The 13167-nt window shown below is 41.1% G+C and overlaps 1 protein-coding gene across 2 annotated transcripts; it reads right to left on the bottom strand.

Moving 5' to 3' along the window:
• Positions 1-506: 506 nt before the first annotated feature.
• Positions 507-5078, bottom strand: HSPA5 (heat shock protein family A (Hsp70) member 5). 2 transcript variants are annotated; one of them, XM_014840659.3, is made up of 9 exons: positions 4869-5078; positions 4567-4786; positions 4238-4469; positions 3672-3809; positions 3227-3339; positions 2742-3132; positions 2379-2616; positions 1877-2044; positions 507-1412 (listed from the first exon to the last, which is right to left on the bottom strand). In XM_014840659.3, the coding sequence occupies exons 2-9, from the start codon at positions 4686-4688 to the stop codon at positions 850-852; spliced, it is 1965 nt and encodes a 654-aa protein (XP_014696145.1). In that variant the 5' UTR covers positions 4689-4786; positions 4869-5078; the 3' UTR covers positions 507-849. The 2 variants fall into 2 exon arrangements, with proteins under 2 accessions (XP_014696145.1, XP_044634712.1); XM_044778777.2 differs by lacking the exon at positions 4869-5078 and having other exon boundaries at positions 4567-4821.
• Between the last annotated feature and the right edge of the window lie 8089 nt (positions 5079-13167).

Genomic DNA, 13167 nt, shown 5'->3' with positions numbered 1-13167 from the left:
TGTATGGGGGTGCTTTGGGGAGAAAAAGGAAAAATAAAATCTTTAAAAAGAAAAAAAGAAATCTCGGAGATGGAGATTTGACACAGCTAAGTTCAAAATATAATTTTACAGTCTGAAATTATGAATTGGATCCAAGCACATAAAGTCAACATCAATGATCTGTCACTTTATCAAGTCTTGAGAATCCAAACAGCTATAAAGCATCATTGAGTTAAAAAGCCATCAGAAAGACAGTTTTAGAAAGATAAGGGGATATAGGAAATTTCAAATATGTCTGAGAAAACTCCCCCCTTGGGCACTGTGAGACAGCCCTCCTAGGTAAGGGTATGGATGAGCCTCCCGCCCCTCTTCTTAAATTAGATTGAGGTTCGGCAAGTTCCCTGAAAGTATTAATAAAAATGTTTCCTTACCTCAAACCCCAAACACAGCCCCCCCAAGTGAGAATCTTGACTTTAAAAATAAATGATTGACCTAATTAGAAGTTTACCACGAAAATTAGACCAGTGTAAATAACAAACATTTATTGGTGTCACTTACGGTAGAAAAAAGTTCCTACACCAGATGCACATGACCCAATTGTTAAATAGAACATCTTCAAGGTGAACACACGCCCTAACCACATTTTTACCCACTTTTTAAGATAGCCAATTCCTCTTCTCCCCCCAACCCCGAGACATGTGAGCAACTGCTAATGAAAAGCAGTAAACAGCCACTTGGGCTATAGCATTTTCAACTCCACTCCAAGGTGAAGATTCCAATTACATTCGAGCCTTAAGTTCTCTCAATTTTCTCCTAACGAAAGTTCCTGAGTCCAGTATTTACAATATTACAGCACTAGCAGAACAGTGCCTACAACTCATCTTTGTCTGCTGCTTCCTCATCACCAGTTGGAGGAGGGCCTGCACTTCCATAGAGTTTGCTGATAATTGGCTGAACAATTTCTTCTAGTTCCTTCTTTTTAGCTTTGAAATCTTCAATGTCAGCATCCTGGTGACTTTCCAGCCATTCAATCTTTTCCTCTACGGCTTTTTCCATGGTCTCCTTATCTTCAGAGGAAAGTTTCCCTCCTAGCTTTTCTTTATCTCCAATCTGATTCTTTAGAGAGTAGGCATAGCTTTCTAGTTCGTTTCTAGTGTCAATGCGCTCTTTGAGCTTCTTGTCCTCCTCGGCAAACTTCTCAGCATCATTAACCATCCTTTCAATTTCTTCAGGTGTCAGGCGATTTTGGTCATTGGTAATTGTGATCTTATTTTTGTTGCCTGTACCTTTGTCTTCAGCTGTCACTCGAAGAATGCCATTCACATCTATCTCAAAGGTGACTTCAATCTGTGGGACCCCACGGGGAGCAGGAGGAATTCCAGTCAGATCAAAAGTTCCCAAAAGGTGATTGTCTTTCGTCAAGGGTCGTTCACCTAAAGTTACACAAAGAAAACCTTGTTAGTTGTTACTGACAAACATTAGTACATCTGAATCCCCACACTCTGTTAGAGCTGATAGTGGCAAAGGCACTTTTATCAGGCTAGAAGTGGGTCAGTAAATTGGTCTATAAGGAGCAACAAATTGGACTAACAGTGAGTTAAGTTACTAGCAACTCTTAATTGAATTTCATCTCCTTCCCAGCATTAAGAACCCTTTTCTTGTTCTTCTATTCTAGGAGCCAGCACGGAAGTTATTTTTAATGGGAACAGAGAGCTAGATAGCTAGATAAGAGGTGGATTTTAGTGCTGACTCTACCAAACCCAACACTTGTCAAATTAGGCACCCCCATATGAAAACAGCAGCTATTTCTTTCCCTAGTCATTTCAATAGAGCATATTAAGCAAGAAGTCATGCTCTTCAAAAACACACCGTGGTATTAACAAAAGTAAGCAATTACCTTCATAGACCTTGATTGTAACAGTTGGTTGATTATCAGAAGCTGTAGAAAAGATCTGAGACTTCTTGGTGGGCACCACAGTGTTCCTTGGAATCAGTTTGGTCATGACACCTCCCACGGTTTCAATACCAAGTGTCAGGGGACATACATCAAGTAGAACCAGATCACCTGCAAAGGCAAGTTAATCAAGGTAAGCTCTAATTCAAGACTGATAGGAGCACTACCAAGCAGTCTCCCCAAGAACAGTATAACTTGATCTTCTCCATCGTGCCACTTGGCAGGTTCTATGTAAAAGCATTTTAGAAGCATTTTAGAAGTATTTAGAAGGCCAACTAAATCTAGTTGGCCAAGGCTCTTGAGACTGCACCAGGTCTTGTCCTCACGATACCCTTTACTAGCTGTGTGACCTTACTGCTCATACTCTATTGCCTTTTAAAGCAACAGCTAATTACATTCTTCCCATCAAACTACTGAAGTTCTGTGGAAGATGACATTGACCTACCTGTGTCTTGATCACCAGAGAGGACACCAGCCTGGACAGCAGCACCATACGCTACAGCCTCATCTGGGTTTATGCCACGGGATGGCTCCTTGCCATTGAAGAACTCTTTCACTAGTTGCTGAATCTTTGGGATTCGGGTGGAGCCACCAACAAGAACAATTTCATCAATATCAGACTTCTTCAAGTCAGAATCTTCCAGCACCTTCTGGACAGGTTTCATGGTAGAACGGAACAGGTCCTAGAATAAGAGACATAATGACGCTGATGATGCCTGATATACCAGATATTGCCTGGTATCTAAATGCATTTTCCCAAACTCAAGAGTTTAACTAGATGTCATTAGCAAAGCAAAAAACAACATACCATGTTTAGCTCTTCAAATTTGGCCCGAGTCAGGGTCTCAGAGAAGTCTTCTCCTTCATAGAAAGATTCAATTTCAATTCTTGCTTGATGTTGAGAAGACAGGGCCCGTTTGGCCTTTTCTACCTCACGCCGGAGTTTCTGCACAGCTCTGTTGTCTTTCCGAACATCTTTGCCAGTCTTCTTTTTGTAGAGCTTGATGAAGTGTTCCATGACACGCTGGTCGAAGTCTTCTCCCCCCAGATGAGTATCTCCATTAGTGGCCACAACTTCGAAGACACCATTATCAATGGTGAGAAGAGACACATCGAAGGTTCCACCACCCAGGTCAAACACCAGGATGTTCTTCTCCCCTTCCCTCTTATCCAGGCCATAAGCAATAGCAGCTGCTGTACTGTTAGGAGAATGAGAAAGAAGAAGAAAAAAAGTTTAGTTAAGTTTACATTCCCATTTGGCTAACATGCCATAATTTTGAATGTAACACTTACGGCTCATTGATGATCCTCATAACATTCAATCCAGCAATAGTTCCAGCATCTTTGGTTGCCTGGCGTTGGGCATCATTGAAATAGGCTGGTACAGTAACAACTGCATGGGTAACCTAAAAGAACAACAAAAGGTAATTAAATGTATTTTATCACATGGTTTAACCCTTAAGTTACAGTCAAACCATCACTTTAGTTTCTAAACCAGTTTATTTGTAAGATGGGTAGGATATATATAATTTTATACCCATGGATTTGTAAGCATTCAGTGATGACAGATGAAAAGTCCCTAATATTTTGTTTGGCCTACAGTAAAGCAGGCAAGTAATTAAAACTGATATACATGGATGTCATTCAGATTTAAGTTAGCAAAATGATGAAGGCATCTATACAACACAATCATGAGAGTAGTAATAAAATGACTTAAAATTGTTCTAGAAATGCTTACCTTCTTTCCCAAATAAGCCTCAGCAGTTTCCTTCATTTTAGTGAGAACCATGGCAGAAATTTCTTCAGGAGCAAATGTCTTTGTTTGCCCACCTCCAATATCAACTTGAATGTATGGTTTTGTTTTCTTTTCAACCACCTATTTTAAAGAATGATTATTATTTTCAGACACAGAAGCAATGACATTTCAAACTTTAAGGAGGATTGTCTGAGACCCATTTCCTCCCCCATACTTGGTGTACTTTGGTCCCTTGGAGCTGCATATTGATCATAAATACTAAGGAATATGGATACCTTATAAAGACAAGTCTCTTCCGTTTTAATCAGTCTTTTAATCCTAAACTAATGTGGACAGAGTAATTACATGTGAAGTCTCTTTGCCAACTTCACTGGTTTAAGTTTGTAACATACTAAAATTATTAACTAAAAATTATTACATATCCCACGTCTGTATCCTTTTTTGTTGCTCAACAATGTTTTCCAGTAACTTCTGAAAGCTAAATACTTCCACCATCACCCCCCCCCGCCCCCCACTTTCTACCCGGGTGGAGAAAAACCCAGTCAAACCTTGAAAGGCAAGAACTTGATGTCCTGCTGCACAGACGGGTCGTTCCATGTGCGGCCGATGAGCCGCTTGGCGTCAAAGACCGTGTTCTCAGGGTTGGAGGTGAGCTGGTTCTTGGCTGCATCGCCGATCAGACGCTCCCCTTCAGGAGTGAAGGCCACATAAGACGGCGTGATGCGGTTGCCCTGATCGTTGGCAATGATCTCCACGCGGCCGTTCTTGAACACGCCGACGCTGGCGGAAAAACGAAACGGAAGGCATCAGCACCGCGATGCTCGCCGCAGCCCAGGAGGCCACGCCCCACTCTCCCCCTTCCACAAACACCGCTTACCAGGAGTAGGTGGTCCCCAGGTCGATGCCGACCACCGTGCCCACGTCCTCCTTCTTGTCCTCCTCCTCGGCCCGCGCCGCGCCGAGCAGCAGCAGCACCGCAGCCACCAGGGAGAGCTTCATCTTGCCGGCGCCGTCGGCCAGTCGGTCAGCAGGCAGGCAGCACGTCGCAGGCAATCCAGTCACAGGCCGCAGCACCGGAGCGCACCGAGGGTACCGACCTGAGGGCGACAGGGCCCGGGGTCACGAGGAGTAGCGGACACGGCGAAGGGCAGGTCAGGAAAGACAGGCCGCGACGCTTACCTCTCACACTCACGAAACGCCCAAATCGCTAGAACTGTGATGTCTCGGCCAGCGTCGACCGCGCCGTCGCCGACGCCGCTTATATACCCTCCCCCAGCCCCGTCGTGGAGGCCGCCGATTGGCGAAGACGATACTCGTTGGAGGTCGCTGATTGGCCCAGACCACCAAGCTGGCCGCCGCCGATTCGAAGCGGCCTCCTCCGCAACTGACGTCACCTCTACTCCTCCCGGGCGGACTCATTGGCTGCTGGTCGCGCCCAACAGCCACCAATGGGAGGCAACATCCGCCCCGTGCGCTGGCCCCATTGGTTCAGCAGCTGCCTGTCACTGGTGCGACCTCTCACCCCGAAGCCGTTTCCGCCGGGAACTGCTGAGGTCCCGCCTCCACGCTAGGCCCGGGGGAACTGGAGCCGGTCCGGCGCGCGTGATTCCCTTGAGGCGGTGGGATTTGGGTCCTTTGCTTCTCCTCTGCCTTCTTGCCCCACTTCTGTCCCTCATCTCGAAGCGGGAAGCGGCTCTTTCTCCTGCGGGCCTCCATCCTGTCCTAGGGAGGCGGGTCTCAGCGTAGATGCTGTGGTCACCTCACAACAAATTTCTCTGCCCCTCGTAGCCACTACCGGTACCGGTGTCCGAGCCTCAGGGTCTTTTGTGTCTCCGGACCGCAGCCCTCGAGCTGGGACCTGGTCTGGGCACTGCCTGGCCGCGAATCATGGCTTCTCTTACCCATTCCTGTCACCCCTGTACCCCCTCCCCAGCTATCTTTGTCTATACCAGGCCTCTCCACATTACCCTGTCCTACAATAAGTCACAGGATAGGTCTGGCCAAAGTAACTGCCTCCTGGCCCCAGGTCCCCTCCCCACTGTGTCAACCCTCTCCTGAAGACCTTAACTAATGCCCTTGCTCCCACCCTGGGATCTGTCATTTTTCTGGTTTGCCACCCCTTGCCTTCCCCTCCCCTGCCCGTCGTTTACCCTCGTGGCTCAAATTATCGTTTACAAGGCCTTCCTCGTCCTTTGTTCTTGATAGCTTTCTACCTTCACTCTGCTGGGAAAGGTCTGATTGTGCTTAAACGCTTTTGATAGACAAAGACTTCTTGATAATGCCTTAGTCTAGTATAAAAGCCTGTAGGAAAAAATAATAGGGGCTACGATTCACTCTAGTAGCACTTACTATGTGCCAGACGTTGTTCTATATGTCCTGTGTCATTCAGTCCTTACAGTTCTCTACTTGGAGTTTCCTATTTTCCAGATAAGAAAATTGAAACCGAAATAGATTAGGTAACTAGTTTAAAGTCACAGAACTGGTGAGTGGTGGAGTTAGGGTTGATGTCCAAGTCAGCTTGACTCCATAGCCAACGCTATCAACAGTTTTTAAAAATTAAATTCATTCATTCAACAAATCTTTTTGGAGGACCTAGTATGGACAGGCCAAATGCCTGATGCAAAATATTTTGAGATGCTTACAGAAAGCGTGTGGGGCATTATCATAGGAGCTAATGACTCCGGTATCTTTCCCACTGAGTATATTCTTGAGATTCATGGGTGTGTGCAATACTGTGTCCAGATAGCACTGAAACATCTTACACACCATTCACTGAGTGTGACTTAGCCTGGGAGTCAGTACTCAGGAATTTTTCTTTCTCCTTTAGTGCTTCTCAAAGGTTATAGTGGTGACTCAGAGTTGACTCCATTCTTACTATAGAAGTTGCATCATCCATCTCTTTCACCAGGGCTTGTAATACAGCTGAAACACTGACCCTTCTTTATGTTGCATCAGTCCATTTATCAGGATAAAAATCACTATTTGGCCGCATTACAGCTTCATATTATTTCAAGCAAATTTTCTGTATGTATTACAGTCCATTTCCATTAAAAACAAAGCTCTCAGTTTCAACCTCACCCTTGATTGATGGGGTAACCTATTACAATTCTCCTTTTTCTAAGATGTAGAAAAGTGACATCTGGCTAACTTCCAAAGGGAATTGAGTATATTGGTGGTTGTAGTATCTTTTTAAAACCAAGTATATTAGGTATATATTATATTCCAAAGTACAGTCATTTATGGGTTGAATAGGAAAGTGCATAGATAAATCTAGTTTGCTGTGTTAAATGCCAATAATAGTATCAACGCCAAGTTATCAATATTTAACTAAATGCTAGACGCTATGCTAAATGCTTTATGTGCATTATCTTTGTTAATCCTTATGAAAGCAGTTTTTTTTGCCCCTATTTTAGATCTAAAGAATCCGAAGTCCCAAGAGGTAAAGAAACTTGCCCAGGAGATTACACAGCTGAGAAGATACAGAGCCAGGATTTGAGCCTTGGCAGTTTGACTTTTAATTTCTGTAGTCTAGGTTGTCATCCTGAGCTTCCAAGTTTGTAAGACTTATATTTTATTTTAGGATACAGAGTAGTTACATAGTTTGCAAATATTTTGATCATAGGTGATAGAGAAATGTAGATTTTTTCCGTTAATTTAAACCAGCTTGTTTCGCTTGTGTTCTTACGAGTAAGAAAATAGGCTTCTAGTTCCCACCTGATCTCAGAAAGCTCAACAGAGTTAGGACTGATTAGGATGGAATTATCTTTTAGCTACTAAATCTTCCTTTCTGGAAGGGAATTAAAGGCATAGAGCAGGAAAGAAAAGGAAAAGGCCTATGTAATTGACAAGTTGAATGTTTATACCCTGATAATTGGCAAATTTCCACATGCTTTGTTGGAGAGAATGTTCAACTAGGAGATAGGGTGCATGACTTTGGAAAAAAGACAGCTTCAGTTTCTTCATCTATTGAATGTCAGGGATTTCTGTTCTGTCTTAGTGGCTTGTTCCAAGGATCAAATGAGCTACTGTATGTGAAGTGTTTGGAAAGTTGTAGAATAGTGGTAATGCTATTATTAATCATGTAAATATACTACGAGAAGAAATTTTAGAAGCTCTTCAAGAAAACCACCTCTTCAGAGTCCGTTTTCAAGGTTCTTTTAATGGGAAATAATAAGTTTGACGGTTGCATTGAATTTGACAAAGAGTTTTGGAAATGCTTTTAAAAGTGCTGCATCTAATGACGCTCATGTTGGCCACATAAATGTCTTTTTTTATTAAGTTACTGGAGATAGTTCCTCAACCTTCATTAAACAACACAGGAATAAAACAAATGTATCTCCCTGACACCTGAGCTGGGAGCAATAGTAGGTAGAAATCATATAGTGGGTTTTTTGTGCTTGCAAAAATACAATGTGCTATGCAATGTTTCCTTCTTTGTCTTCATTTTTTAAAAATGAGTTTTGCAATTAATAGAGAACTCCTTTTTTCTTTCAAGAAGGAGGAAATGAACAACTGTGTGAAACTAACATACTGAGATAGATGAGAACTAAGAGATGACCCAGATTTAGCAACATAGGAGCCACTGTTCATTTTGTCCAGAACAGTTTGAAGAGTGGTGAGGATGAAAGCCTGTATGGAGTGTATATACCAGAAGGAGAGAGGCCCAAATAGTACCTTCCTTCCCCTGGGGTCCCATAATACATAATACTCTTAGAACATTTTTCACAATTATAGTTATTGGCTTATTTTTCTGTCTCCTCGCTGATCTGTGAGCAGTTGAAATGCTGAACCACATTCATCATCCTCTGTACAACACAATAGTAGGAACAAGTTAGGTCCCCATTAAATGTCTATTAAATGAGGATGACATTGTAAGTAAGAAAAAGTTTGCGTATAAATGATTTGAGTGCCATTTGGACTGGAAAAAGTAATACTAATAAGCAGAATTTAAATAGGGGAGAGGATGGGTACTGTACATTATTGTACAGTGTTGTGACACTATAGATATTTGGGTTTATACACTGAACATTTTGCTCGTTTTGTATTTAAATTAGATGTAAATTATTCTCCATAGAATGTGGTGAGAGAGCTCAGTAGAACTAGTTCAATTTTGCTAAAAAAGATAGTGAAGCTCTGAAGGAATTAGGAAATTTGTCCTCATCCTGTCAACTGTGTGTCCTTGGTATAAGATTCCATAAAAACTGTCTTCTTTTTTTCCTTTTAACTTTTATTCAATTTATTTAAACCAAAAAGCAAAAACAAAACAGTTCACCCATTTCTCCCACACCCCACCCCACCCCCTCTGGCAACCACCAATCTGTTCTCAGTATCCATGAGCTTGGTTTTTATTTCTTTATTTTTACATTCCACGTATAAGTGAGATCATGCAGTGTTGGTCTTTCTCTGTATGACTTATTTCACTTGGCACGATGCCTTTGAACAGCATCCATGTTGAACCTTCCCCCCACACACACAAATGAAAAGTAACAAATAATGCATTTTCTGTTGTTCACATATATTTGAATGGTGGAAGGCATTTAGGAGGGCATGCTATGTTAGTCTGATAGAGAGGAAAGACCATAGGGTTTGGAAGCATAAAAACTATGAGTTCCAGTTCTGTCATTTAACTGGCTGTGATTTAGGGCAAGTCACTTAATCTCTCTGAGGCTAGTCTGTAAAATGGGTATAAGTCTGCTCCTCACAAGGCTCTTGTTATGATTAAAGTATTTGATTCATTGTAAAGCATTTTTTTTTTCAAATGATATCTTGAATATTTTAAAGATTTTATTTATTTTTTCCTTTTTTCTCCCCAAAGCCCCCCAGTACATAGTTGTATATTCTTCGTTGTGGGTCCATCTAGTTGTGGCATGTGGGATGCTGCCTCAGCATGGTTTGATGAGCAGTGCCATGTCCGCGCCCAGGATCCAAACCAACGAAACACTGGGCCGACTGCAGGGGAGCACACGAAGTTAACCACTCGGCCACGGGGCCAGCCCCTGTAAAGCATTTTAATTTTACACGTAAAAAGTTAGTTTAGGGGCTGGCCCAGTGGTGCAGTGGTTAAGTTCACACATTCCGCTTCTCAGCGGCCCGGGGTTCACCGGTTCGGATCCTGGGTGCGGACATGGCACTGTTTGGCACACCATGCTGTGGCAGGCGTCCCACGTATAAAGTAGAAAAAGATGGGCGCGGATGTTAGCTCAGGGCCAGTCTTCCTCAGCAAAAAGAGGAGGATTGGCAGTAGTTAGCTCAGGGCTAATCTTCCTCAAAAAAAAAAAATAAAATAAAAATAAAAAGTTAGTTTAAATTTTTCTTCTGTCTTAAATTTCCTTTGAAGTAAAATAAGATACTAAGTATAAAGAGCTACGTCTGTGGAATTTAAGTGACCTCATTTGATATATATCTTAAATTTCTAAATTTTTACAGTAGGAAATATATGTACACGGTATAAGATTCAAAGAGTACAACATAAAATATACAATGAAAATAAGTCTGCCTGCCACCCAGTCCCTAGCCCTGTTCCCCTGCATTGGTAAAAGTAACCACTGTCACTACTTTCTTGTGTAGCCTTCCAGAGTTGTTTTATTCACATACAGTGTTTGTGTTTGTGTGTATGTGTGTGTATCCCTGTTTTCAAACCAGTGATGGAGCATGCTACACACATGGTTCTGCTCCTTTATCTAGTTAGCTATATTTCTTGGAGATTGTCACGAATAAGCTGCCTTTTTTTTTAAGTCAATAGTAGCTACCCTTAATTGAGTATCTACTATGTGCTGGATGTTCTATATATTTTAAACTTTTTTATTATAAATTACAATGTCAATACAGAAGAGTGCATAAAATGTAGACAAATGTACAGTTTAATGAGTAACCATTAAGTGAATGCCCAGGTATTTAATATTCAGGTCAAGAAATAGAATGTTGTCAGCGCTCAGAAGTCCTTGTTTTTTCCCCCAGCTGATCACAATCCCCTCCTCCATAAAAATGTTACTTTTCTTTATCATTACAATCTTTAGAATTTTACCACTTAAATATACTTCCTCAAACATTGTGATTTAGTTTCACCTGTTTTTTTACTTGATGTAGATGGAATCAGAGAGTGTATATTCTTTTGTGTCTGGCTTCTTTCACTCAACATTTTAAGTTTTGTCCTTATTGTGAAACATGTAACTCTAATTCATTCATTTTCACTTCTATATAGTATTCCAACACATCACAATTTATGTTGTGTTTATATTTCGGCTGTTTTGAATAATGGTGTTATGAACATTCTTCTACATGTTTCTTAGTACCCGCAGGCATGAATTTCTCTAGGGCGTATGACTAGGATTAGAATTTAGGGATCAAAAGGTTTAAATATCTTCCACTTTAGTAGGTCAGGGCAAACTGCTTTCCAAAGTGGTTGTACAAATGTACGCTCTCGGCAGAAGTGTGTGAGTTCCAGATGCTCACATCATTGTCAACACTTGATGTAAACTTTTTATTTGACAGTCTGGGGCATATGTACTGGCATCTCATTATGGTTTTAATTTTAATTTCTCTGATCACAAATGAAGTTGTGTACTTTTTCATATTTTTATCGGTCATTTCGATTTCTTCTTTTCTGAAGTTGCCCATTTTTCTATTGAGTTTCTTATTTTGTAATCAATTAATTATATTCTAGATATTAGTCATTTTTTCAGTTCTATGTGTTGCAAGTATCTTTTCCTACTCTGTAGCACGTGTTTTTATTTCCATACTGAGGTTTTTTAAAACTTTTTAATTTTGAAAGCAGTACAGACTCGCAGAAGGTTGCAAAAATAGTGGAATCCCATGTACTCTTCACTCAGCTTCCTCCAATGGAGACATCTTATATAGCTGGAAAACTAGGAAATTCTCATTGGTACATTACTTTTAACTAGACTACACACCTCATTCAGTTTTCACAATTTTTTTTAGCCTGCATTTGTGTGTGTATGTGTTTGCATATAGTTCTATACGGTTTTATCTTATATATATAGGTTCATGTAACCATCACTAAAATCAAATTATAGAACTTATGCTCTTTTTCGATGAACAGATTTGTGTTTGTGTGTGTGTGTCTGTATGAGGAAGATTGGCCCTGAGCTAACATCTGTACCAATCTTCCTCTATTTTATGTGGGATCAGTGTGGCCCAACGAGCAGTGCTAGGTCTGCGCCCGCAATCCAAACCCACAAACCCTGGGCCACTGAAGCAGAGCGCATGAACCCAACCACTACACCACCAGGCTGGCCCCAGATGACCAGATATTTTGAGAAACAAAAACATCAATTTTTTCTCTTATGGTTGGGCTTTTTATGTCTTGTTTAAGAAATCTTTTCTTATCCTGAGATCAAGAAGATATTCTTAATTATCTGCTAAAAACATTTTCTTACCTGTCTGTTTTAGATCTCTGTAATTCACCTGGAACTGGTTTTGTATATATGTGAGTTGTATATAGTGTGCATCAAATTAATTTTTCTCTACATGGATACTCAATTGTCCCAGCACCATTTTTCAGCTTAGTAGCCTTTGTCTTAATTACTATAGCTATATAATAAGTCTTGGTATCCAGTAGAACAAGTCCTTCCACATTGCTCTTCTTCAGGAGTGTCTTTGGCTATTCTTGGCACTTTGTATTTCCATATAAATTTTAGAATTAGCTTGTTAAGTTAGCAAAAGAAACCTGTTATATATTATTAAGTGACAATATAAAAAAAAGCTTACTCAACAGTATGATGGTACTATACCATTTATTGTTTACATAAGCTTCACAGTCTTAAATTTCTACTTAATTTCTTTATTTTATTATTATTTTTTCTTTTTTGAGGAAGATTATTCCTGAGCTAACATCTGCCACCAATCCTCCTCTTTTTTGCTGAGGAAGATTGGCCCTGAGCTAACATCCATGCCCATCTTCCTCTACTTTATATGTGGGACGCCTACCACAGCATGGCTTGACAAGTGGTACGTAGGTCTGCACCTGGCATCCAAACCGGCGAACCCTGGGCTGCTGAAGCAGAATGTGCAAACTTAACTGTTGCGCCACCAGCCAACTCCTTTCATTATTACTTTTTCTTTGGTGAGGAAGATTGGCCCTGAGCTAACATCTGTTGCCAATCTTCCTCTTTTTTTTTTTTCTTTTTCTCCCCAAAGCCTCCAGTACATAGTTGTATATCCTAGTTGTACGTCCTTCTAGTTCTTCTATGTGGGACATAGGTGAGTGGTGCTAGGTCCCCACCCAGGATCTGAACCGGCAAAACCCTGAGCCGCCAAAGCAGAGCGTGTGCGCTTAACCGCTTGGCCCTGGGGCTGGCCACTAGTTTATTTCTGAATTCTAGAATTTTTTAAAAATTTGCATGAATTTAGCATTTAAAAAATTATCAGAAATAAGCAATTCCATTTTGAAATTATAAATTATGATACATCAACATCATGAAATAGTATGTAGCCATTAAAATTGTTGATCTATGTTTTT

The sequence above is a fragment of the Equus asinus genome, chromosome 10, assembly GCF_041296235.1.
Source record: "Equus asinus isolate D_3611 breed Donkey chromosome 10, EquAss-T2T_v2, whole genome shotgun sequence".
Classification (NCBI taxonomy): Eukaryota; Metazoa; Chordata; class Mammalia; order Perissodactyla; family Equidae; genus Equus; species Equus asinus.
The sequence above is the reverse complement of the archived record's forward strand: the minus strand, read 5'-3'. Positions and strand labels throughout refer to the sequence as shown.

Coding starts and splice junctions, on each gene's coding strand:
- HSPA5 (XM_014840659.3), bottom strand. CDS start 4,688: ATGAAGCTCTCCCTGGTGGCTGCGGTGCTGCTGCTGCTCGGCGCGGCG. Junction 3,133..3,226: donor ATGAGGATCATCAATGAGCC/GTAAGTGTTACA, acceptor TTCTCCTAACAG/TACAGCAGCTGCTATTGCTT. Junction 2,617..2,741: donor AATTTGAAGAGCTAAACATG/GTATGTTGTTTT, acceptor CTCTTATTCTAG/GACCTGTTCCGTTCTACCAT.